Source organism: Mandrillus leucophaeus, unplaced genomic scaffold (genome assembly GCF_000951045.1).
Source record: "Mandrillus leucophaeus isolate KB7577 unplaced genomic scaffold, Mleu.le_1.0 Scaffold299, whole genome shotgun sequence".
NCBI lineage: Eukaryota > Metazoa > Chordata > Mammalia > Primates > Cercopithecidae > Mandrillus > Mandrillus leucophaeus.
Genome location: NW_012103131.1, coordinates 2,508,262 through 2,532,657, shown reverse-complemented (window position 1 = coordinate 2,532,657; position 24,396 = coordinate 2,508,262). Strand labels below are relative to the sequence as shown.

The following is a 24,396-nucleotide window of genomic DNA, read 5'->3' as shown; positions in this document are numbered from 1 at the left end:
TTCTTACCCTGTGCAGCTTATGGGGGCTTCACTTTGAATTTTTTGGTCATTCCAAAGCCCCTAAGAATTTTTGGTGGGAGTTAGATGGACAGAACTGAATTAAATTGCCACATTCCTTAACTTCATATCCAATTTTTTTTTTTTTTTTTTTTTTAGATAAGTGTCTCACTCTGTAACTCAGGCTGGAGTGCAGTGGCAGGATCTCAGCTGACTACAACCTCCACTTCCTGGGTTCAAGCGATTCTCATGCCTCAGCCTCCCCAGTAGCTGGGATTACAGGCGTGCGCACCACCATGCCCGGCTAATTTTTTGTGTTTTTAGTAGAGACAGGGTTTCACCATGTTGGCCAGGGTGGTCTCGAACTTCTGACGTTATGTGATCCGCCCTCCTTGCCCTCTCAGTGTGCTGGGATTACAGGCATGAGCCACCACGCCTGGCCCTCATATCCAAATTCTAAAATACTCTGATAGTGGCAGAATTTGGCCTGCCCTAAATTGTGGAGTCTATTTTTTATATTCTTTCTTAATCCAGTTGAGTCAGTATGATTATCTGCTCTGGCACAGACATTTAGATGGCTGATTTGGGAGTACACCGTAATAGATTATGGAGGCCATGTATTTTTTTTTTTTTTTTTTTTTAAACCCAAGCACTTGTGAATTCTGTAGCGTACCTAGCCTTGGGGTGTCGGAAGTGGGTTGTAGCCCTGTGTTGGCCACAGCTGGGTTGCCTGCATTGCATCAGCCCTAGGGAATTAGAGGGTAGGGCCCTTGGAACTGATGGAGGGCATGTGACCAGGGTGTGACAATGTCACCCTGGGGTTGGGCTGCTGGGTGCTCCCTGGGGAAATAGGAGCTCCCCAGTCTTTCTTTGATGGTAGAACCAGAGTGAAGCTTCAATGTGTATATTAGAAAGGGTCACGGCTGGGCGTGGTGGCTCACGCCTGTAATCCCAGAACTTTGGGAGGCCAAGGGGGGTGGATCACCTGAGGTCAAGAGTTTGAGACCAGCCTGGCCAATGTGGTGAAACCCTGTATCTACTAAAAATGCAAAAAAGGGGTGGGCTTGGTGGTGTGTGCCTGTCATGCCAGCTACTTGGGAGGCTACAGCAGGAGAATCACTTGAACTCGGGAAGTGGAGGTTGCAGTGAGCCAAGATTTCCTGGGCAACAAAGCAAGAGAATCTGTCTTTAAAAAAAAAAAAATAAGAAAGGGTCCTGCTAGTTACCTTAAGGGCATGGGGTATGGGGGCTCTTGGAAAGGGAGATTTTCCTGTATACCATTGTATTGGTAGTATATTGGAAGTCAGACACCCTCTTAATACCCAAAAACATAAAACTAAATTTGCAAAAATTAATAATCAGGAAGCAATAGTCACTTTTGGCCATCATCTTAGTTTGGGCTGCTGTAAGAAAAATACCATCGACCGAGTGACTTTATTTCTCACAGCTCTGGAGCCTGGGAAGTGAAAAACCAACCATCTGGCAGATCCAGGATCTGGGAGGGCCTGCTTGCTGGCTTGTGGACTTCCTGGCTGTGTCCTCACGTGGAGCAGCGAGATCGTCTGTTGGGTACTACGGACTGGGTGCTAATCCTGTTTCTGAGGGCAAAGCTTTGCTAATCACCTTCAGAGGCCCAGCACCCAGATACATCACTGTGAGAATTAGGGTTTGAACATCCATGAGTTCAGCATTCAACATGGAAGAATTGTAGGGTACACAAGCATGTGGTCCATAGCAGCCATTCTGAAAATTGGCTCCTCTAAGCTCATTTCCTACCCTAATTTTCTCAAAAAGCTTCATTTCCTTCCTTAAAGTAGTTTTAGTAATTTTGTTATTAACTCTGGTGTTATGGTTGCCATTTAATCAAAGGCTGGGCCAGTGCTTTTTGACCCACTGATCTGATCCCTGACTCCTTTAGGACATTTATTTTGTTATATCTGGTTTTGCCATTGTTTTAAGTTTGAGACAGGCTCGCTAGGTTGCCCAGGTTGGAGTGCAGTAGCTTTATTCACAGGTGGAATCCTGGCACACCACAGCCTCAAGACTACTGCCCGTCTCAGCCTTCTGAGGAGGGAGACTACAGGCACATGCCACCGTGCCCTGCTTATGTCTGGTTTTTAGTAGTTTTTTCCAAGTGTAGTTTACAAAATAAAATGCTCATCACCTGTTCAGAAGATTCTGCCCAGCTCTCTTCCTAAGAAAGGCATCTGTTGCACAAGTTTGGCTTCTGAAGCTTATGGAATGTGCTCTTGTGAGGTGGCCTGGGCACCTGTCGCTCTATTAACTCCAGATGAAAAGTCAGAGTATTTTCTGGGCAGGTGTCATTGGTGGGCTGGTGTTCTCAAGGCACTGTTAACTGGCACTGATTCTGCAGATGTGCCAATGGCACCGCCTGGACAGGATCCTCGGCTGTGCGTGCAAGTGCTGGGTGTCACTGCCACCTAGACTGTTGCTGCCTCCTCATCTTGGCACAGCGGCCACACAGGCTTCTAGCTGAGCCTGCGGGTGCACCGAGAGGCCCTGGAGGCTTCGGTGAAGGAAGCTTTTCAGGAGTGAGTCCTGTCTTTTGGGATCCCAGGCTCAGAAGGGTGGTGGACCTTGTGCATCGATGCGGCTGTCTGGATTGCTGGGGTCTTTTCTTCCTGCCTCAACCTCTCAAACATGAAATCTACACCCCACTCATACTTAACAATGAAATCTGAGTTCTCCAGAGACACATTCAGAGAACTTTGCCAGAACTTGCTTAACTACGATGATATTAATTTGTGAGCATATTGTGAAACTCGGTCTGCCTTTATTAACAGAATGTTTAAGTAGATTTCCTTGAAAGAATTGAAAGCCATCATCATGTTTAACTGGATTTGAAAGAAATTTCATTTTGAAGAAAGGCACTGTCAGAGGCATGCCTTCTATAAATCCCTTCAGCTGCCTATTCTTGATGAAGACTAGGAAGTGGAGTCAAGAAATCGAGAGGGTCGGCCGAATGCGGTGGCTCACACCTATAATCCCAGCACTTTGGGAGGCTGGGGGAGGGGGGCAGATCACAAGGTCAGGAGATCGAGACCATCCTGGCTAATATGGTGAAACCCCGTCTCTACTAAAAATACAACAAATTAGCCAGGTGTGGTGGCGGGCGCCTGTAGTCCCAGCTATTCGGGAAGCTGAGGCAGGAGAATGGCGTGAACCCAGGAGGCGGAGCTTGCAGTGAGCTGAGATCACGCCACTGCACTCCAGCCTGGGCTACAGAGCAGACTCTGTCTCAAAAAAAAGAAAAAAAGAAATCGAGAGGGTCTATAAAACTGAGTTGATGGGCTGGGTTTTTGTGCTGTGTAACCTAAGGGCGCTTGGTAGAGAACCTCATGATGGCGGCGAGGGAGCTGGTGATGGTCATTGAGTAAAATTAACCTGCCCAGATTTTAGAAATCCTGCCCTTTCGCCTGCCCTTGATTCTGAATGTGTTGGAGTTTGATAGCCAAGCAAGGGGTTGTAAAATGTGCCGTTTTTCCTTTTTGTTCTCTAATTTCTTAAAAATCTGACATTCTCTGTGATACCTCCACGGAACACATCTTCCATACGTGTCCCCTCTGCAAACCACCAAGTGTCTCCAAGTGGCTTTCTTTTCCAAGCCTTGTTCGTCTTCAGAAGGGAGCTGAATGTCCTGACACCAAATATTTCAGCCCTGGATCATAGCCCTCACTTCAAGCAAATAAAATTTGAGGTCCACGTTTCTGATCTTTGGTTGGGGTTTGGCCTGTGACTCCCCAAAACTTCCCTTTTAGAGGGAGGCAGTGTTTCTTCTTGTGAGGTTTGGCTTCAGGGCACTCCTCTTCCTTTTGAAAAGATACAGCTTTCCTGTTGACCGTGAACTTCACTGAGGTTTACCTCCCAGCCTCAGCCAGAAGGGAGTGAGTGTTCCCTGCGGGGTTAATGTGCAAGGGGGTGTCAGAGGAAAGGCAGCAGCAGCTCGCAGAGACCTGCGGGCTCCTACCCAGTGCTTTTGTGCACATTCTCACTGGTTGGTCCTCACTGCGACTTTGGGACATCACAGTGACATCCCATTCTACAAACAAGGAGCCTGAGTCTTCAGAACAGCTCATCCAAGCTCATTCCACAAGCAGGGTCTAGAACTCCCCACCCACAATTCCGCCACTAACATGGTTTGAGGAGCAATTTCAGCAGAAGTGGAATAGTGAAACACATTCCCCCTACTTTTTTTCCTTCCTTATTTGTGCCCATGTTGTTTGGTGTTTTTTGGGGGGGAAATTGATTTATGAGTGGAAACTGGTTTAAAATAAAGGCAGAGGCTGGTTTTTGTAGCAGGCATCACCAAGACAGCTGTGATGATGTCAGGGAGCCCAGAGCCAGTGTGGACCGGGGGTGCGGGCTTGTTCAGCATGGAGACCAGCTGGAGTCCGCTGTGTGCAGCTCAGCTCCAAGGAGGGCCTGTGGCTGTCATTGGAAGATGGTTGTGGTAATTAAGTCCTCGTAAATAGCTTGCTCCTTGGGAGGGCTAAGGAGGAAAATGTCACATTTCATACATTCTTGTTGCAAAAGAAATATCGGGGGAGGGGATTCAGGCTACACAAATCAATGGTCACTGCCCAGACCAGACCCAGAGGCTGGTGGCCTTGGGAGCCAAGATGGCCAGCACTAAACATGGGTCGGTGCCACTGGCCAGGGTGTGCAAAAAGAAACCCACAGAAGGGCCAGAACAGAGGGTGACCCCCCTTTCCCCCCACCCCCCAAAAAAGCCAGACATGGGAGTCAGCCTCTTTTTTTTTTTAATAGTAGAATGTTGGCGTTTGTGGAAGCTGATGGCTGATCTTTCCTTTGATTGCATGATTGAAATTCTACTTATCAATTTTTCAGGAAGCCATCTAATTATACAAATTAAAATTCAAAGGAAAGCAAAAAGAATGATTACGCCTCACTTGGGGATTGGGGGAGGAGGGTGTGAAACCCGCCTTGCCTCAGACTATAATGCTGTCATTTTTCATCTCCGAGGTCTTCACAAAAATTAACTAATTAATTCTTTTCCCCCCTTGGATGATGCAGCTGACGTGGAATTCTGTTTTTACAATAGAGTTGAGGGGGAGCCAGACTACAGTTTGGCCATCAGAGCTTGGGCCTGAGCAAATGACAATTGCTGGCCCGAGCCTCCATGGTCAACCTCACCTGGAGTCACTTGTGGGTGGGGGGCATGGACAGAAGCCCAGATTGATAGGTTTGGCCCCTCGCCCCACCTCCAGTAACTCTCAAGTTGGCTACAGTTAGGGACTCTTTTTTTGTGTGGTTGCCTTTCAGAAAGGCCAGCACTGGCCAGGTGCAGTGGCTTACGCCTGTAATCCCAGCACTTTGGGAGGCTGAGGGGGTGGATCACTTGAGTTCAGAAGTTCGAGACCAGCCCAGGCAACATGGTGAAACCCCATCTCTTCAAAAAATACAAAAATTAGCCAGGCATGTTGGCACATGCCTGTAGTACCAACTGTTAAGGAGGCTGAGGTGGGAGGATTGCTTGAGCCTGGGAGATTGAGGCTGCAGTGAGCCATGAGCTTGTCCCTGCATTCCAGCCTGAGTGAAGAGCAGACCCTGTCTCACCAAAAATAAAAAAGCCAACACTAGCAAAACCAGTTTTTAAAATATATCCGTATGAATCTGCTCAAAGATAACCCCACACATTCTAGGACAACCTTCATCTCCTGACGGATCAGATATGGTCATTCCCCATTTTGGGGGAACTTCCCAATTGTTGAAGGGGTTTGGTATCTCAGGGATGTTACATTAATTATTTATATGATTGGAAATTGTGCTTTTTCCTAGCTCTTTTATTGAAAATCACGTAATTATCGCCATAAATCTTTCGGATGCCTTTTCAGCCTCGTTGCTGGGAAATTAGCCATTCACTTACAGAAACCTGGTAGACCTGAGTCTGACCTTTTGATAAAGTAACTCTTAATGTTTTGCATAACTGATGGCCGTACATCATCATCCTCATTTCTACCCCTTGGGCCTCACTTTTGTCTTCCATCTCTCCTCTTTCTTTCCACTGAGAACCCCTTTTTCTGTGTGTGTGTGTATGTGGTTGTGGTGATGTTCTTAAAATAAGACTGATTTAATTGTGTTCCTTGGGGAAAAAAAAAACACAGAAGACAATAGAGTGGGCCTTAAATGTTGTGCTTCCCAATTGAGATTCTTCAAGCCTTTTTTTTTTTTTTCCAAGACAGAGTCTTGCTCTGTCACCAGGTTGGAGTACAGTGGTATGACCTCAGCTCACCGCAGCCTCCACTTTCCAGATTCAAATGATTCTTTTGCCTCAGCCTCCCGAGTAGCTGGGATTACAGGTGCCTGCCACCATACCCAGCTAATTTTTGTATTTTTAGTAGAGACAGGATTTTACCATGTTGGCCAGGCTGGTCTCGAACTCCTGACCTCAGATAATCCACCTGCCTCGGCCTCCCAGACTGCTGGGCTTATAGGCATGAGCCACTGCACCTGGCCAAGATTCACCAAGCCTTCTTTAATCAATGTAAAGAATGCAGTTCCAGAGCAGTGACTCAAAAGCTGGGATACTGGGGACAGCAGTTAATGATCTGGACCTCACCTGGCACATTGGTGATAGTCAGAGGCTTCCAAAGTGCTCAGATCCTGACCCTTCCAGAAGGAGGATGGGCAGCAGCTCCTCTTCCCCGGGCCTCAGTCAGGTCTCCTTCTAAGGAATCCCACATACCCCAAACTACGTGGGAAACCCTTTCTTGCCTCCTCCATCTGCCTCACCTCTGTCTGAAACGTCATGGGGATGCTTACACTCTCTCGGTAAGAAATACTTCAGCCCATATAGGTGGGACCCGGTGTCAAGGCCAGCAGCCTGGGACCCTGCCCTTGCTGGTGCTGACTACAGTCCCCTCCAGCGGCAAGGAAGGTTCAGGAAGGTGGCACCAGACGAACGTTGGTTAGGAGCTACTGGGGCTTCCCACCCACGTTCTCACGTGATAGGGTCAGGATTTTGTGTTGTGCTGAGCTGTGGCTTTGACCCCTGTCCCCTGCGCTGCTGTTTTGGAAAGCGTTGTTGTAACTCAAAGGCCTTGGCAGAGCCCCTCATGTTGCCGCAGTGGATGTCTGCATCTCAGTGCGAGTGCGTCCGGGGCAGGTCCAACTGGCTGTCACTTGGTCTCTGCCACTGGAACACAATTTATTATACTTCAAATTGGTCAGTAAATTGGCATTTATAGCCTTAAAGTTAAAAGCAAGAGGTCTGTTGGAATTTGCTGCTTCCAGAAATAACTGACGATTGTCTCGTGTGCATTCACTTGCTTTCTATTATGAGATGATAAGCAGGAGGCGGCTGAGATGCACTTGGCACAACCACCATTCCCATGTTTTGGGAAGAGAGCAAGTCCCATGAGTCCGGACGGCAGGTTCCCTTATAGAAAGTAGCAGTGAAGTCCCCAATGAGCTGCTGTCCCGTGCCCGGAGGGTCTCCAGAGAGTAAGGATTCTTTTCTCCTTGTTTCAGGGTTCATAGTGGCGTCATGCACGCAGACTCCTGCGAGTTCCCTTAAGTTCTTAGAGGACTGCTTTGCCTTTTGATCTGAGAGTTGCAAAGTTCCATAAAGAATGGCCCTTGTGGATAAGCACAAAGTCAAGAGACAGCGATTGGACAGAATTTGTGAAGGTAAGAGCGTGTTTGGCGGTTTTACCAAACATACCTAGTCCCTCACTCAAATCTTGCTGGCTGCTCCCTTGAGTTGGCTGTGCCACCCCCGCAAGCCAGAGTCCCTCCTGCGATTCCAACAATGCACAGCATCGGCACCCTCTGCTGGGTGCCCTTAGCCATGGGCCTGGCCTTGGCTTAGGACAAGGCCTGGCTTCTGGGGCGGGGTTGGGGACTAGGAGGGCAGTTTCAGGGCTGGTGGGCCCTGAGGTCCATGTCTTCCGTGTATTATGCATATGAAAGATGATGTTGATTAGGACCATCTTTTTTCACTTCCTGAAATCTCAGGACTTTACCTGTTTTGGATTAAGATATTTACGATGCTGAATTCCCTGATGTTATGAGATTCCTGAAGAGCCCAGCATTGCCCCTCGTGGTGTGTTCATGTCCCTGGTATCTTTGGAATTGTCTGGAAGTGTTCTGTTCGTGAAAAGAAAAATAAACATAATTAAAATCTAATGGAAACCTGGGGACAAAACTCTGAAGTGTTGATTAAGCACTGTACTCTCCCAGATAGCGGGTGGTAAGGAACCACCGTGTGGATCTGGGTTTGGGGGTGAGTGTGCCTGCCAGATGGGGGGGTCGGTGCTACAGGGCTGCTCTTTGCTCAGGGTGATTGCTGGTACTGCCCTACAGGGTGGCTCTCGGAGGGAAGCGAAGGTGGCTCCGCAGCCCCTCTGCACCCCTTCACGCACACGTAGTAGCTGAGCACCAGTTTGCAGACAGGAATAGGCAACCCACAGGCCTTCCCCTGCGGCTGCCCCATATGGAATTATCCGTCCTATAAGTAGATGTGGCTCAAGCCACACGGGGTGGGGACATCGTAGACATTCTGCTGAGTGACTCCACGGCCCCACAGAACTCTGCGCTGCAAGATCACAAAAGCACTGACATTCCGGTTGTTCAGTATAAGGAGTTTGACGTTAAAGGGGTTTTTTAATGTAAACATTCGCGAACTATAAAAACCTACAGAGAGGTTGGTAGGATAGTACAGTGAACACCAATATGCCATTCAGTTTTCCAGATTTCTTGGAGGGGAGATAGAAATAGAGATATACATATAAATAGACACATGTGTGAGTAGGTGATGGATTTTCTTCCAGAACCATCTGAAAAAATGCAGGGGCAGCCCTTTACTCTGGAGTACCTATGGCATGGCACCTTTTATCCAATTTCCTACACCCTCCCAATACTGGAAGGAACCCCAGGAATCTGACCTCAGGACAGTATTGTCTAATACAGGATGCATATCCGCATTCCCCCCACGTCTCTGCCTGTGCAATAGGTAAGGGTCATGCTTTGTGTTCAGTTGTTACATCTCTCCAGTCTCCTTAGTCTAAAATTATCCCCTGGGCTTTTTGACTTTCAGAGACACTGGACTTATTGAAGAGCCCAGGCCCCATTGATTTGTAGGCTATTCCACAGTATGGGTTCTCCCGATTGTATGGGGAGTTGTAAAATTTACTCTTGACTTCCAGTGTAAAGGTGCTCCATTGAGGTTACTGAGTACTTGCTTCTGGAACATGCTCATGATTCAGCTTTCCAGGGTTAGTAGCAGGAATGCCTCTGGAGCTGATTCCACCTGCTTCACCGGGGATTCTCCGGGGGTGTTGCATCGGAAGCTAGAATGGGATTGAAAAGCCAGCCGCGTTTTCTCTGTGTTTCCATGGCTATATAAACCTGACTCGGGCAAAAGCATTGTCTGCTTGCAGACCGTCTGTCCCACCCAGACAGGTGCTGAAGGATGGTTCACCAACCTTCCCACCCTCTTCATGTGTAATAGGAAATTTTCAGCCAATTTTTTATAACAGAAGTTTGCGTTACCTTGCACATGTGTAGTGTTCCAGATACATTTGCAGTTATATTGTTTAAATTTCTCAGTGACCACTATCCACGCAGACAGGCCAAAATGCAGTTACTCCAATGTGGGTCGCCATCCAATGTGGGCATCTCATTAAGCACTCACAGTTGGTCCCGGGTGCTTTGTTGGTGCTCCTCCTGTGTATAAGCTGACTTAGTCCTTGTGGCAGCTGTTACGGGTCAGGACAGGTGCACCCATCTCACAGGTGCTGCCAGAGAGGTGCTGAGCAGTGGGCAGTTTGCACCCAGGAACCTGGGCAGTCTGTTTTTCTCTGTTTGGCCTTCTCTCATATCAGCTCCTTGGATTCAGCTCTTTCTTCCACCTGAAGGCCTTGAACATGTAACACACACACACACACACACACACACACACACACACACACACACTCCCTCTAGCTTTGAATTCTCACCATGTCTCTATTGTGTCAACTACTTGTAGAATGTTCTGTATTGATACGCAGAGAGCCTGTCAAACTGTTTTTTCTTCCCACTGCCTACACGCGAGGACACAAGGACTTCTGTGTCCCTTAGGTTTGTTTTCTTTCTGGAATCAGGCAGGCCTCTCCAGGATCCCACTGCAGGTACTCCGGTGGAATCTGAGCATCACCCCTGCACAGATACTTCTACAACCTTTCCCTGCTTTCTAAGGCCTGTCCAGCCCCTTCCTCCTTGAAACTTTCAAAGCAAGAAAAAGTGGCATGGAGTTTGATCACTCTGTATGCCCAGAATCGGCCGTGGGGATTCACCCCGCCGTGCTGTGTCTCTACTCTGGGAGCAGGACACAGAGTCTTTGGGACTCCAGCCAAATGAGCTTGGAATAATGGCCTTTCTAGCTGACGTAAAAGCCAGATTTTAATTTTTTTAATGTAACTCTTTGAGTTTGATATTTATAATTTGTTTCTTTGGTTTTTTTTTCTGATGCCTACTATCAAACAATCCTATAATACCATATAAGAATTATTACGAAGGAGCCCCCTTATAACACAGGCTGATCAGAACAAGATTGTGGTCTCCTCATTCTCAAGTATAATTGAGGTTTTCCTATCTGCTTAGTTTGCTGACCTCATTGACATTGTGAACTGCACCAGCTGGAGGGTTTCAGTACCTGCCTTATCGCATTATGCCAGAACTCGTTTGGTGTGCCCCAAACATTTGTTGGTTGGAGATGAGGGCTAGCTAACAATCACTCAGCATTGCAAAGGGAACCCAGAAGAACATCTTGCAGAGCCCTGGGTTTGCAGAACTTAATAAACCACAATGGCTGTTGTTGGTGGTGACTTTTTGTTAGAGTTTCTTGTGGGTTACAATAGAATCAGTCCGTAAATGCTGCTCCCCTTTCCTGTTGGTATTGAGATCGCAACTTGAAAAAAGTATGTGTTTCGTTTTACTGCATTTTGTTCGAATGTGTTAGAGACGTGGAAAATGGTTCCGAGGACGACATCAGCCGAGTTGTGATGAGTCCCCTTGTAACATGACTCAGGGAGGCTGCTTCTCCATTTCCTCTGCACAAATAAAAGGGACCTCTTCTTAAATAAACAAACTCATGAAACATTCCTCACCTCTGGAATGTTCTCACGACCACAGAGAATAAAAGGAATGAGGGCGATGAGCTGGTTGGATGGATGTGAGGAAGAAGGAGACAAGCTGGTTTCTATGAAACACACAGATAGTTAGAAATTCTGGGAATCTCGTTCTGCGTCATCTTTGTCATAGAGGAAAACGAGAAGTCTTGAGAAGATGCTGCCAGGGATGAGGTGGAAGGAGCTGCCCCAGTGCTTTCTTCTGTGTCGTGGGCTCTTCTACTCTTCCCAGTGGGTTGAGCTTGCCGTTGTGGAAGCACATCTCAGTGGAATGTGCCCCCAAGCAAGGTCATTCGTATGTATAAGGAACAAAGACAGGTGCCTCCAGGTCGCCAAGGTTACCCCAGTGGTCTTGAAGTCCAGAGGGAGGCTCTCCTTCTTCCGGCAGCCTCCTTGCCTGGCAGACACTCATCAGAACCTCCAGGCTGAGAGCGACTTTCTGCAGCCTCCTTGCCTGGCAGACACTCATCAGAACCTCCAGGCTGAGAGCGACTTTCTCTTCCCCCAGGAAAGAGCAAAATCCACAGAATGTTGACAAATGGTTTTGTTTGGTATTTGAGATTTTGTTTGTTTTTGTTCTGGGTAGCTGTTTTGTTTTCACCTATCTTTGTCAAAATGCATTGTAAAATCAGGACTTGTTTTTGTTTGCTTTTTAAAGCACTTTGAGCACTTTGTAAAGAAACAAGAGTTGAAGCCTGCCTATAGGTAGTCCACCAACAGTTCTAATAAATAACTTTAAATAGCCCCAAAATGTGGATTTTAAAAATGGGATTCATAATGTTGCTATACATTATAATTATATGTTGGGATCAGGCAATTATACACATTTCCAGCAATTATGTGATTAGCTGTAATTGCATTAGCTATGTAAATATACAATAGTCAACTAGACATGCCTTAAAACTCCAAAGCACAAATGAACATACCCAGACAATCTTACGCAAAGGTAAAGGTTCAGGAAACAGTCAAGGCGAAGCTTTACAGGCAAAAGTGCACTTGCAAGGAGTAAAATTTCATGTTTTGCCTTATCTGTCCCCGGCTTTAAGAGAAACTCAAAGTGCGGACCCCTCCCCAGGGAACCCCTCACCCGACCTGTTCCTCCACCAACTCTGGGGTTGGGGGTCATAGACTGCCCTCCCTTTCTGCAACTGCGAATCAGGTTCAGTGTTTTATTTCTCTGTTGTTACTCGTTTCTCAAGCACAAACATAAGCTTCTCTTTGCACTGGTCAGTTCGGTGATGGGCGGATGCCTTCATACTCACCACTTTTTTCTAATAGCAACATATTAAGGCTGCTTTGCTTTTACTTTGGGGGCCAGGGATGTGTAGTGCAATTAGAGTCAGTGGCTGGGATTTGGGGGTTCATCACCATCTTCTAGCTTGGTTCTGTGGCTGCGGTTTTCAGCTCCTGCCCCCACCACAGTGAATCGCGTGGTCTCCCACCCTCTGGTTGGTGGTGCCCTGTCTCCGTCGATGATTGAGTCTAAACCTCCCACAGTGCAGCCTGGAGCCCCTGGGCCCGGCTGCCCGGGGCTTTATTCTCAGTGTCTGCCCTCTTGGTCCCCGCACCTTTGGGGAAAGAGCAGCACCTTTGGGGAAAGAGCGTCTCTGGTTTCAGGCCGAGTCAGTGCCTCGTGGGGAGCAGTGCCTGGGGCGGGGGGCGGGGGGGGTGGGCAGAGAAGGAGTGCCTCAGGGGGAACAGTACATACCCGTATTTGGAGGAGGCCCCGGGGTAGCCAGACAGCAGCAGACGGCGGCGTGCACGCGTGCAGAGAACCTTCTGCGCTCTTCACACAACTCAACCTAATTGACAGGTATTTGGGGTGACTGTGAACCAGAACCCCAACATACATTTTGCTGCCAGCTTCTTGCCCTCTCTCCTTTTCCAGAATGTACAGTGTTAAGCTGTGAAATGAGACTCCTCTCTGATTGGTTTCTACTGCTTGGCTCTCTTGCTACTAAAGCCCAGGCACCTTGGCTTGCGTGCTCGAGGGCGTTCCCCTGTCTCTGTCTCGTCTCCATCTACAGAGTGACCTCACGTGCCTTTCTCAGCCCTTCCACATCCAGCAGGAGCCAGGCTGAGCACCCCAGCTGGGCTGTGAAGACACCGAGAGGAAGGAGCGTTCTGGGTGTCGAGCACCCGGGCACAGTGGGATCCCACACTCCCTGTCCCTCCAGCCTGTTTCTCATCACCTGAGGGTTTTGTTTTCCGTGCTCCGGTTGAAGAGATGTCTGTGCCAGGAGGGTCCCTCCCTTCCCATTTGCAACCTGGGATGGGTGACACGGATTTTTCCGAGACTTGGGAGTGAGGCGGAGAGTCAGTTCTTTTGTGTCCGCAGAAAGGCTGACTGTCCCATCAAGGCCTGTGTGCTGAAACTGTCGCGTGCAGGCTCAGGTCCCTGTCAGGCGGCCATTCATATTTGGGCAGTGGATACTTTGCCTAGCTTAGTGTCCACCGTGCCCAGGCTTGCAAATGGGGCCGTTTGGGCTTTGATGTGGGCTCAGGCTCAGAGGGCTGAAGTGGTTGTGATCGGGGGCGGGGGCGGGAGGGGGGCTTCTGGGGACTGTGTCCATGTCTCTGTCATTTTTCCCCATCACACCGTACACTCCCTTGAGGCCAGCCGTCCATCACCATCGAGTCATAGTCGACAGTTTGATTTACAGCCCGAGTGTCAAACGAAATGAAAAGCACGTGATGAATGGAGGGAGCACGTGCCGTGGAGGGAGGGGTGCGCTCCGCTCGCAGGTCAGGGGCTCAGCGGCCATGCCGTGATCTGTCTCTGCAGGCACATGCATTCTCTGGATTATTTTTGGAGTGTTTTTCTCATCTTGATGAGTGGCAGATTTTTTGGACTAAGGACAAAGTGACAGAATTGGACTGAGAAAGCTTCATGGGGGAGGGCTGGCTGAGCCAGCCCTGATTAGGAGCATTGCTAACAAAACCAGACGAAGGAAGAAGTCCTGGGACCTTCTGATCCCAGGACAGCCAAGGAGACCTCAAAACAGTGGAGTGTGATGGGGCGGGGCACCGTGGAGGTGAGGTGGAGACTTTGGGAATCTGCAGGAAAAGCTGCTAAAGAGTGGAAGGGGCGGTGTTCATTGAGCACCTACTGTGTGGAGCATCTCGTGCCAGGTGCTGTCCAGAGCTGAGCGAAGCCTCTTGAGGTCAAGTGTGTTCCATTGCTAGAAATGGGAATCCTGACATGGTCCAAGGTGAGGCCTGTCCTGCATCCCAGCTGGGGTCCCAGGGCACACTTTGGCACCACCAATACTTTCAAAATGGGCCATGCAAGAGAACGGGCTTGCTTTTTTTATTTTGAAAGCCCATAATGAGTGGTAATCAAACCTAATTTTCACAATGCAGTTCTCAGGACGCTTTACAATATAGGCAAGAAATTGAGTCAGAAGCAATGTGCAGGCCTTTGTTTTCACTTACCATGGCTAAATATTGAGAGACATGAGGGCTGGGACTTCTTAGGATGCAGCTGATCTGGAAAGGGCTGGGTTGGTTCAGACACTCCACGTCACTCTCCTGACTTCCTTTGGTGCGTTGCGCGGGTGCCCAAGCCTCTGCGCTCCAGGCCCAGAAATTGGTGAGGGCACTCGGTGTGCAAGCAAGGGCGCGGTGCCACTCGGCCCCTTTGATAACTGAAACAATGTCTGGGCAGTTTTGCTAATTGTTGCTGTGTGCTTGTGTGATTCAGATGAAGGCTGCTTTAAAACCCAGCCAACTTTGTGTTTGCTGTGTAACCAGTGTGTTCGGTGTAGTCTCCTACCCTTTGCATTAGATGAGCCAAGTTGGTTACTTTGGGTTGAGGACTTCGGAGGCAGGGGGTTGATGAGAGGAAAGAAAATTTTGTTTTTTTGTTTTGTTTTGTTTTTGTTATTGTTGTTGTTGTTGTTGTTTTTGTTTTTCGAGATGGAGTCTCGCTCTGTTGCCCAGGCTGGAGTGCAGTGGTGCGACCTCGGCTCACTGCAACCTGAACCTCCCAGGTTCCAGCGATTCTCCTGCCTCAGCCTCCCAAGTAGCTGGGATTACAGGTGCGTGCCACCATGCCTGGCTAATTTTTGTATTTTAGTAGAGATGGGGTTTTGCCATGTTGGCCAGGCTGGTCTCCAACTCCTGGCATCAGGTGATCTGCCCCTCCTCAGTCTCCCAATGTGCTGGGATTACCACACAGGTGTGAGCCACCGCACCTGGCCCGAGAAAACTTTTTTAATGGCACAAATTCCACAACACTTACCTTGACAGAAACATACAAAAATCCACCACAGGCTGTCCACATTTAAAAGCAGGAAATGGGTATGCCATAGGCCGATTTTTCTGCCCTGTGTCTGCTAGAAAACTGTTACCCGCTAACTTCTGCAGCCTTCCTGGGGAGGTGCTGGCTGTGGGAGATGCAAAGGGCACTGTCGTGGCTCCGTCCTGGGATACAGCAGGCACCGAAGAGCCTCCTGAGATCTTATTTCTGCTGTCACCTGCAGAGCTGCCCTGGCCCTTCGTGTCAGTGGAGGTAGGACCAGGAAATGGAAGCCCAGGCAGGTGCTGGACACCCCCTGGGGAAGCTGTTCCCTAAGTTGGGGTCTGCTGCCTCCTGAGAATGAGCTATCCCCTCATAAGGCCTTGAGACAGACCTGGCAGCCCAGCGAGTAGGCAGGTGACAGCACAGCTAAGAGGGACATGCCACTGAGCCAGAGACTCATGTCACTGTAGCCTTCAGCCTCACTGATCCCACCTGATCTTGTCTTTCTGTAAAAGTGAGAATTAGACCCCAGAGTCGTGTTTTCCCACTCATTTCAAGCAGTTTCCTGCATGATTATTCCAGTGGGAACATGAAATGCTTGTTGGCAGTTTGTCCAAAGGCTGCTGTTCCCAGCTCTTCTGGAACTTTCTGGATCCATCTCTGGAATTGTCTGGGTCTCTGTAGGTCTCTGTTGTTGGTAACTGACACCTTGTGTTGCACATGGACTTCGGAATTGGCTTTGGGCGGACATCGCCTGTCTCCCCGGCATGGCTGTTGGGTTATTCTACACAACCGGCTTTTTCTTGGGTTCATTGTGTCTGCAAGAGAGTTTGGGTTTATCTTTCTTAATTTTCAGCAGATGATTTTTCTGTTATTCAATCATCTTATTTTTACTTGACATAATTTCTATAGGGAATGTTTTGGCCGAATTAAAAAATGAAGCCCATGAGATGTGTTACTCTAATTGGTCCCATCTCACTTTTAGTCAACATGAGAATTTTTCAGAAAAGCAGTCCCTTTTAAAAGACTGTAGTGTGTGTGTGTGTGTGTGTGTGTGTGTGTGTGTGTGTGTGTGTGTGTGTGTGTGTTGTTTGTGTAGCCAGAGTGTTTGGAAAAGTGTAAGTCCAGTTACAGGTGTTCTTACCTAGCACGGGAAAACATCTGTCATAATATTTGTCAAATCTCGGAGCCTTGGCTGTGTGAGTTTGGGTGGTTTCCAAGCAGAACAGGTTGGAAGCTGATAGAAATGGAAGCTGGGCCTCCTGGTCCAATGGGAGGCTGACGCCGCCCCAAAGCGCATCTGCCCACATCTGCCCCTGCTCCTGCCATCACCCTTGAACACCAGCTCAGGAACCTCCCTAAGAATCATTACTGGTTTCTTAGGAGTTACCAGGTAAACATTCTTCTATAGAGCCCTGTTTCCGTTTGAGAACTTGCTGAGCTGAAAACCGGATAGTAAATAAGCGGGTGAGTCAGCAGAGCTACCTTACCCTGCTTCAAAAAGACAGCATGGGGGATTTTCCTGGAATGCTCCGAGTTCATCCACCCATCTTTGAAGGGTGTGCCTGCACCCTGAGTGGGGTTACATAGTACTAACACCACGTAATGTCACGTTGTTCATTACAACAAGGAGAGGAAATTAGCAAAGTGGCTTAATCCTGAAGTGTTGGCCGGGCACAGTGGCTCACGCCTGTAATCCCAGCACTTTGGGAGGCCAGGGCGCGTGGATCACCTGAGGTCAGTTCAAGACCAGCCTGGCCAACATGGTGAAGTAGATGGAGACATGGTAGTCTCTACTAAAAATATAAAAATTAGCCAGGCATGGTGACACACACCTGTAATCCCAGTTACTTGTGAGGCTGAGGCAGGAGAATTGCTTGAACCCTGTAATCCCAGTTACTTGTGAGGCTGAGGCAGGAGAATTGCTTGAACCCAGTAGGTGGCGATTCCAGTGAACAGAGACCGTGCCATTGCACTCCAGCCTGGGAAACAAGAGCAAAACTCTGTCTCAAAAAAAAAAAAAAACATTAGGGCCGGATGCGGTGGCTCATGCCTGTAATCCCAGCACTTTGGGAGGCCGAGGCGGGCAGATCACGAGGTCAGAAGATCAAGACCATCCTGGCTAACATGGTGAAACCCCGTCTTTACTAAAAATACAAAAAAAAAATTAGCCAGGCGAGGTGGCGGGCGCCTGTAGTCCCAGCTACTCAGGAGGCTGAGGCAGGAGAATGGCGTGAATCCAGGAGGCGGAGCTTGCAATGAGCCGAGACCACGCCACTGCACTCCAGCCTGGGCAACAGAGCGAGACTCCGTCTCAAGAAAAAAAGAAAATACTAGTATTTCTCTTTAGAAGATTCTAAGTAGAGTGCTAGATTGAGAGAGATGTGAGTGAGGAACAGCACTCTTGGGTTTAAAGCTTGCAGGTATGCATATTGTCTCATTTTAAAATGCTTTCAGTGTGTATAGCCTTTGTAGCTTCCTAATCACCGGCTTTTATTTTTGCTGTGAATTCTTTGTCATGGGAATCCTGCAGGGCAGGAACCTACCGTTAGTCTGGGATGTTGCTTCTCTGGGACTGTTCTATATGTTTAAGGAAATGTCTTAATACTTTGGGGCGCTCCTTTATCTAAATAACTGCTCTTCTTTGCATTATTGCGCCGAAGTCCTTTGTGGACTCTGAAAGCTTAATCCATGTGAATACGGAAAATCATCTGCAGGATCTAAGCCTGCTGGAATTAGGCTTTTCTTTCTGACGTACCTAAAAGAAGATGAGATATTCAGATGCAGCCGCTTCCCAGTTTTGCTTTGCAGTGTAAGGTTTAGTCGCCCATCCTCCTGTTCCTGTGACCTCTGTTGCAGTCACTTTAAATTCCAGATTACACACGCCCTTCCCTGGCACACACACCCTTCCCCCAGCCCCCCGCCCCACCGCCGCGGGAGTATGAGCGGATCTGTGTTTCGCAGTAATAAGGTAAAGAATGCATTTGGGCTTTGATTCACAACCAGAGAGTCATCTCAAAGCCAGATCTTAGTATTATCAAAGCATCAGGTTTCAGAGCTGGCCCCTTTTTTGGGCTAGACATCCATGGCCTAGGATCACGTGTGGACCTTTTTCTGTTTATCCACGTTTAATTTGTGTTTAGCTGTGCCATGGATTAACGTTTCATCGCGGTGGATTAAGAGTGGACTGACACTGCAGCAGCCTTATTTTGCTTCTGTTGCCTCTCAGGAATCAGTGGCGGGGGTGGGAGCAGCCCTGTCCAGAGGGGTAGACAGTGCTCATCCTAAAAGTACCCTGGTGCAGAAGGGGGAGTATAAACCCAAGCTTCAGTGTGGAAGTAAATCCCAGTTGCAGCTTGGGAGGGCTGGATGGAGCAAGCTGCCGGCTTCATCAGTCTAACGAGATGTCACATGGAACAAAGCTTTAGGGGTTTTATTTAGCTCCTAATCCTCATGCTGAGAGAGCCCCAGTCCATGTGAGCACACCAGCTAGGAAGGGGGACCTGGCAGGCTGGGGACAGCCTCCTCTCTGGGACTGAGCTGTAAGGAACAGACCTCTCTGGCTATCATTGGGGAGTGAGGCAAAGTTACCGTGAGTCTTACGTTTTGTCTGCTAAGGTTTCGGAGGATTAATAATTTAGGCCATGCTTTGAAACAGAAAACCCCCAGTTGGTTGTCCCTGCCGTCTCGGAAGGGTTAGCACACAGCCAGGTCTGTGTTTGATGTATGTAATTGAAGATTTATAAAGAAAAGCTTCTCCTCTGCCTCGTCCGCAGTCATTTTTTTTCCAATGCCAGTTCCCAGCAGGCATATAAATATTGGTCGTTCTCAGAGCTGGGATGCTGCCGGGTGGTACGAGGGCCCCTGGGAGAACGCCGAGTCCCTGCGGCCTCTGGGGAGGAGAAGCTCCCTGACGTATGACACGGCAGAGGGGACTTGGTTTGAGCCAAACCACCGACCACAGGACGCTGCCCTGCCCGGGGCCGCCGAGCCCTACCTGTACCAGGAGGCCGTTTATAACTCAGTGGCTGCAAGAAAGGGGTCTACTCCTGACTTCACCTTCTACGACAGCAGACAGGCAGTGATGTCTGGTCGCAGCCCCCTGCTGCCACGGGATTACTACAGTGACCCGTCCGGAGCTGCTAGGGCGCCCAAAGAGCCTCCCCTCTATCGAGACCCAGGAGTCAGCCGGCCGGTCCCCAGCTACGGAGCACTTGGCAGCAGAACGTCATGGGATCAAATGCAAGGCCGGTCACCTGCCCTGCAGGATGCCGGTCACCTGTACCGAGATCCTGGAGGTAAAATGATCCCTCAGGGGCAGCGGACACACAGCAGGGCTGCATCCCCCGGGCGGTATGGACGGGAGCAGCCCAACGCCAGGTACGGGGCGGAGGCGCCTGCCTACCCCCCCAGCCAGGTCTTCAGCGACATCGGCGAAAGACCCATTGAGCCTGCCTCTGCCAGACAGGTGGCCCCGACGTGCCTGGTTGTGGACCCCAGCTCAGCTACTGCCCCCGAGGGCAGTACAGGGGTGGCCCCGGGGGCCCTGAATCGAGGCTACGGGCCTGCCCAGGAAAGCATCCCGTCCAAGATGGCTTATGAGACTTACGAAGCTGACCTGTCCGCATTCCAGGGTCCTGGTGGCAAGAGGACCGTGCCCCCTAAATTCCTGGCCTTTCTACGGGCGGAGGGGCTGGCAGAGGCCACGCTGGCAGCCCTACTACAGCAGGGCTTTGACTCCCCAGCCGTCCTGGCTACCCTGGAGGACGCGGATATCAAGTCTGTCGCACCCAACCTGGGCCAGGCCCGTGTTCTGAGCCGCCTGGCCAGCAGCTGCAGGACCGAGATGCAGCTGCGGAGGCAGGACCGGGTGGGCCCCCTGCCCCGGGCGCGGTCCAGCAGCTTCAGCCACCGAAGCGAACTGCTCCATGGTGACTTGGCTTCTCTGGGCACTGCAGCCCTGCAGCCCCAGCCTGCAGGTCCCCTGCAGACAGCAGCCCCCCGAGCTGGAGACCCGGCTCGCCGCCCCTCCAGCGCACCATCTCAGCACCTCCTGGAGACGGCGGCCACCTATTCTGCCCCTGGCGTGGGTGCCCATGCCCCCCACTTCCCCTCCAATTCCGGGTACAGCTCTCCCACCCCTTGCGCCCTGACAGCGCGTCTGAGCCCCACGTACTCCCTGCAGGCAGGGGTGGCCTTGACTAACCCGGGCCCCTCGAACCCCCTTCACCCAGGCCCCAGAACAGCCTACTCCACAGCATACACGGTGCCCATGGAGCTGCTAAAGAGGGAGCGCAACGTGGCTGCCTCTCCGCTCCCCAGCCCTCACGGCAGCCCCCAGGTCTTGCGGAAGCCAGGTGCGCCCCTGGGGCCATCCACCCTGCCGCCAGCCAGCCAGAGCCTCCACACACCTCACTCACCGTACCAGAAGGTGGCCCGGCGCACGGGGGCGCCCATCATCGTGTCCACCATGCTTGCACCAGAACCAAGTAATACATCCTCCCCGCCTGCCCTGCCTGGGGACCTGGGGGGAGCAGCGGGGTGCGGGGTTGTGGAAGTTTGAACATAAGATGGCAAGTCCTCACTCGCCAGGCCACACACACACACACACCACCAAACAAGAAGGATGCAGCACTGTGACCAGTTGACACGGCTTCTCTTAGGTTAATCAGATTTGTGTATCAGGCCAGATCTGCTGGGGCAGCAGTGCCCTCCTGTTCTTTAGTTGAGGTCGGGTTGATTTGTAGATTTCCCATGACAGTGGTATAACTCAACTGTGTTTCTTGGAGAAACTCAGAAGTCACTCAGAACAGACTGCAGCCTTGAGCTCACAAGGGGTGGCCTTTTCTCTAGTTCACGCTGGGGAGCTTTGGAGAAGGCAGGAATGTTTCATCAAATGCTGGCTCTAAAGCGTGCATCCTCCATTTAGAAGGGCGTGATCGTGTGAAAACGTACCTCTCACGGGTCCGCACGTCATATCGGAGGCAGTGATTACCCACCGTGGAGATGAAAATGTGTGTGTTTGCATACTTGTGGGTTAAACAAAGCAAGATGTTGAAATCCCTCAGAACTCTCTGTTTCAAAAACAGATTTAGTCTCTCATATCAGAAAATACAGTTGGGAATTCCGCTTGCTTGAAGGGAAGAATATATTTCCAAGTCCAGGAAAGGGAGAGTTGATGGTAGGTGGTTTTCTTCCCAACGTGTGCCAGGTGTAATTTATGGCGTGTGTTTCCTTGGACATTGTGGATGAAGTCCTAGGTGGGCGTCCTCAGAACACCATTTAGAATTTTTATTTTAACTCTAGAGTCTTGACCAAAAATTTAAAATGTAAATCAGTTTTCTTCCTTTCAGACATACTTCTTTCCTCCCCGCCTGCCTCCCCTACACAATTCAGAAAACAGAATCCTTTTCAAATGATTTTTTTTTTCCTGAATAGCTTGTGAAAAACAGGATGAAACAGTAAGATCTACCTTTTTGAAAATAGCCTTGAAGCAACTGTAGGCGGGGACCGAGGCGCCGGACCTCACAACCCTGCAGAGACCCCCTTAAGTGTCTCTGCCATTGCTGTGTGGCCCTTCTGCTATTAATATTACCTCCTAGAGGTGACCTCCAGGCATTTTGCTTTTTGTTTCCAAGTGGAGACTGAGCAACTGGCCTGATTTTCTGTTTTGTCGTATAGATTCTGGTTTTGTCTCATGGATTTTTTCAAGTCTGATCACATCATTATTTGACTTTCTCGAATACATGTGCGGCAGGAGGGACGTCAGATAATTTTTCCGAGGGCCTGTGCCTGCTCTCTGAGTCAAACATTCTTTCTTTGCAACCAACTAATTTGCATGGCGATGACATTTGTTGCTCCAGTAATTTCATCTGATAATGGCCGGGCTTGCAAAGCGGATCTGAAAACATATTCCTTAATTATGTGTTGCTAAGTGACGGGAGGGTTTGGTCATAATCACAGAAAGATTATCTCCTCACCCAAGTCGTGGAAAGGTTTTGCTGAAGGAGGACCTGTAAGATTGCCTTCTTTTCTTTTCTTTCCTTTTTCCTGTTTATTTTACACTTGCCTTTTAACGAAAACATTCACCGTTATTTGGGTATGGAGTGAGGGGTATTATATAAGTTGTTTGCAGTGTGATTGTTAACACGATGTTTTGCAGACCGGAGGATATTGATTTTTACTTAATTTGCGTGGCAGCGAGCCAGTGCCAGGGAAGTCTGCAGGCAGAAGCCAGCCAGCAAATCAAATGTCTCTGTTCAGTGATCCACCCCATAGCTGCAGTTTTCCTCCTCGTTCCTTATCGTATGTTCATCGTGGCTTTACTCCCCACACCCTGTCGGGAAGGGGGCAGGGGCTGGTGTCTCTGGTAGTGCTTCAGCTGTGTACATGGCCGTACATTTTGTGCGGCAGTTTCCGTGGAATCCACAGGCAGATCTGGATCTGTCGGAGCCAGCAGGGAAAGTAGATGGTGTGTATGTGGAGGATAATGTTTACGTTTCAGGAAAGCACAGGTTGGGCAGTCCCAGCAGCCTCTGGTCCAGGACACGCGGCTATTTGGAAATCCAGTGTTGCTCGTTCGGGACGCCACCAGCATGAACGCATCTTCGTTCTGGTGCTGCCTAACTCGAGGGCTTGCATCCCATCGGAGGGACAAGGAACTCTCTTCTGGAAGTTGACTCTCTTCCTCCCTTCGGGACGGGATGTGTTGCAGTATTTACAATAAGGTGGTTTGGGGTTTGGGGATTGTTTTCAGTATCTGTTTTATTTTCGTATGCTTTGGCTATTTTTAACATATGTTTACATTTTCTCAGTCTATGAACTACCTGCCTTATCTTGGTGGGTTTTGTGCGTACACACAATAGGCTCCTTTTTCTAGTCCAGTCCGCTGACCAGGCAGTCCAGGGTGACAACGTGAGGAGGGCATATGCCGCGGGGACCCCAATGCGGCCCACCAGCCCCGGTGACATGGACAAATAGGGGCTCCTCAGGCCCACGTGAGTGGCAGCACCTGGCGGGTGGTGGGGTCAGCTGTCGCTCTCAGGCTGACCTGGCCGGCTATGGCACGAGTCGCGGAGCCCTCCGGCGGTGGCTGTGAGCCAGCAGTCTCCCCGTGTCACGTGCTATCACCCGAGCCCTGCCAGCACCAGATGCAGCGGGGAGCATCAGAAACAACGAACGGGGCTGCGGCCATTTTCATACCTTTGTCTTCACAAAATACAGCCAAGCCTGCAACCTGCACAGGGCTCAGCTCAGGACACACCCTGGGGGCAGAGTTTCAGATGTGAGAAACGCAGTCCCAGCCCAAAGAGCCACAAAAAGATCTTTCTGAGCTTTTTCCATTTTCTTCCAGCCATTTTTCTTGATGCAACTGGATTAATGGGGCACACGTGACCCCTGTCTAGTTGCTAAGGTCACTGCCTGAAGACTCTTCAGGATGGGGGGAGGAGCGTGTGGTCTGTGTGAAGGGGCTGTTGAGGCTGATGGTTGTGACAGTTATCTGTCACCAGAGCTGGTCACTCGCATGGCTTCTTTTGGTGTGGCCTTGGTTTCCAGCAACTGGAGGTGTGAACTGTGGTCTCCTGGGTAGAAAGCACCCCCATCAATAATTTTAGCCCTATCTGCATAGAGGGTCTCCCCCATCGGCCCGCACCCCTGCTACTGAGTCCTCATGCAGCCTTGCCTCTTGTTGAGGCTCCCTCTGCACCTTGAGATCTGTGCTGGGGCAGAGGACACACTGCTCTTGAGGGTCTTGACCCTTAAACCTTCGACTGGCTTCCCCTGTATCAGAGCACAAGGACATTTGGGGGCGAAGTCCAGGGGCTGTGACCCCAGGCTGGCCCTGCAGACCAGCAGAGGGATGAGTGCAGCCTTTCCTGTGTGCTGGCCATGCGGTCCAGCCAGGGAGAGTTGTAAGGGAGCCAGGAAACCTCTTTCTGGCTGCCCCCAGGATCCCCGAGTCCCAGACACAGACCACTGCCCTGGGCAGGGCCCAGCGTGAGATCG

At 49.9% G+C, this 24,396-nt stretch overlaps 1 protein-coding gene across 3 annotated transcripts in view; it reads left to right on the top strand.

The window, feature by feature from the left end:
• The window catches only part of CTBP2 (C-terminal binding protein 2), a 179,181-nt gene that overhangs the window by 120,881 nt on the left and 33,904 nt on the right, over positions 1-24,396 (top strand). For 2 of the 3 annotated variants that reach the window (XM_011986426.1, XM_011986425.1), the window contains exon 3: positions 7,510-7,668. In XM_011986426.1, the coding sequence (XP_011841816.1) occupies positions 7,611-7,668 (58 nt within the window). In that variant the 5' untranslated portion in view covers positions 7,510-7,610. Of the gene's footprint in view, positions 1-7,509; positions 7,669-19,049; positions 20,880-24,396 lie in introns of those variants that run through there. The other variant, XM_011986424.1, reaches the window with a different exon arrangement.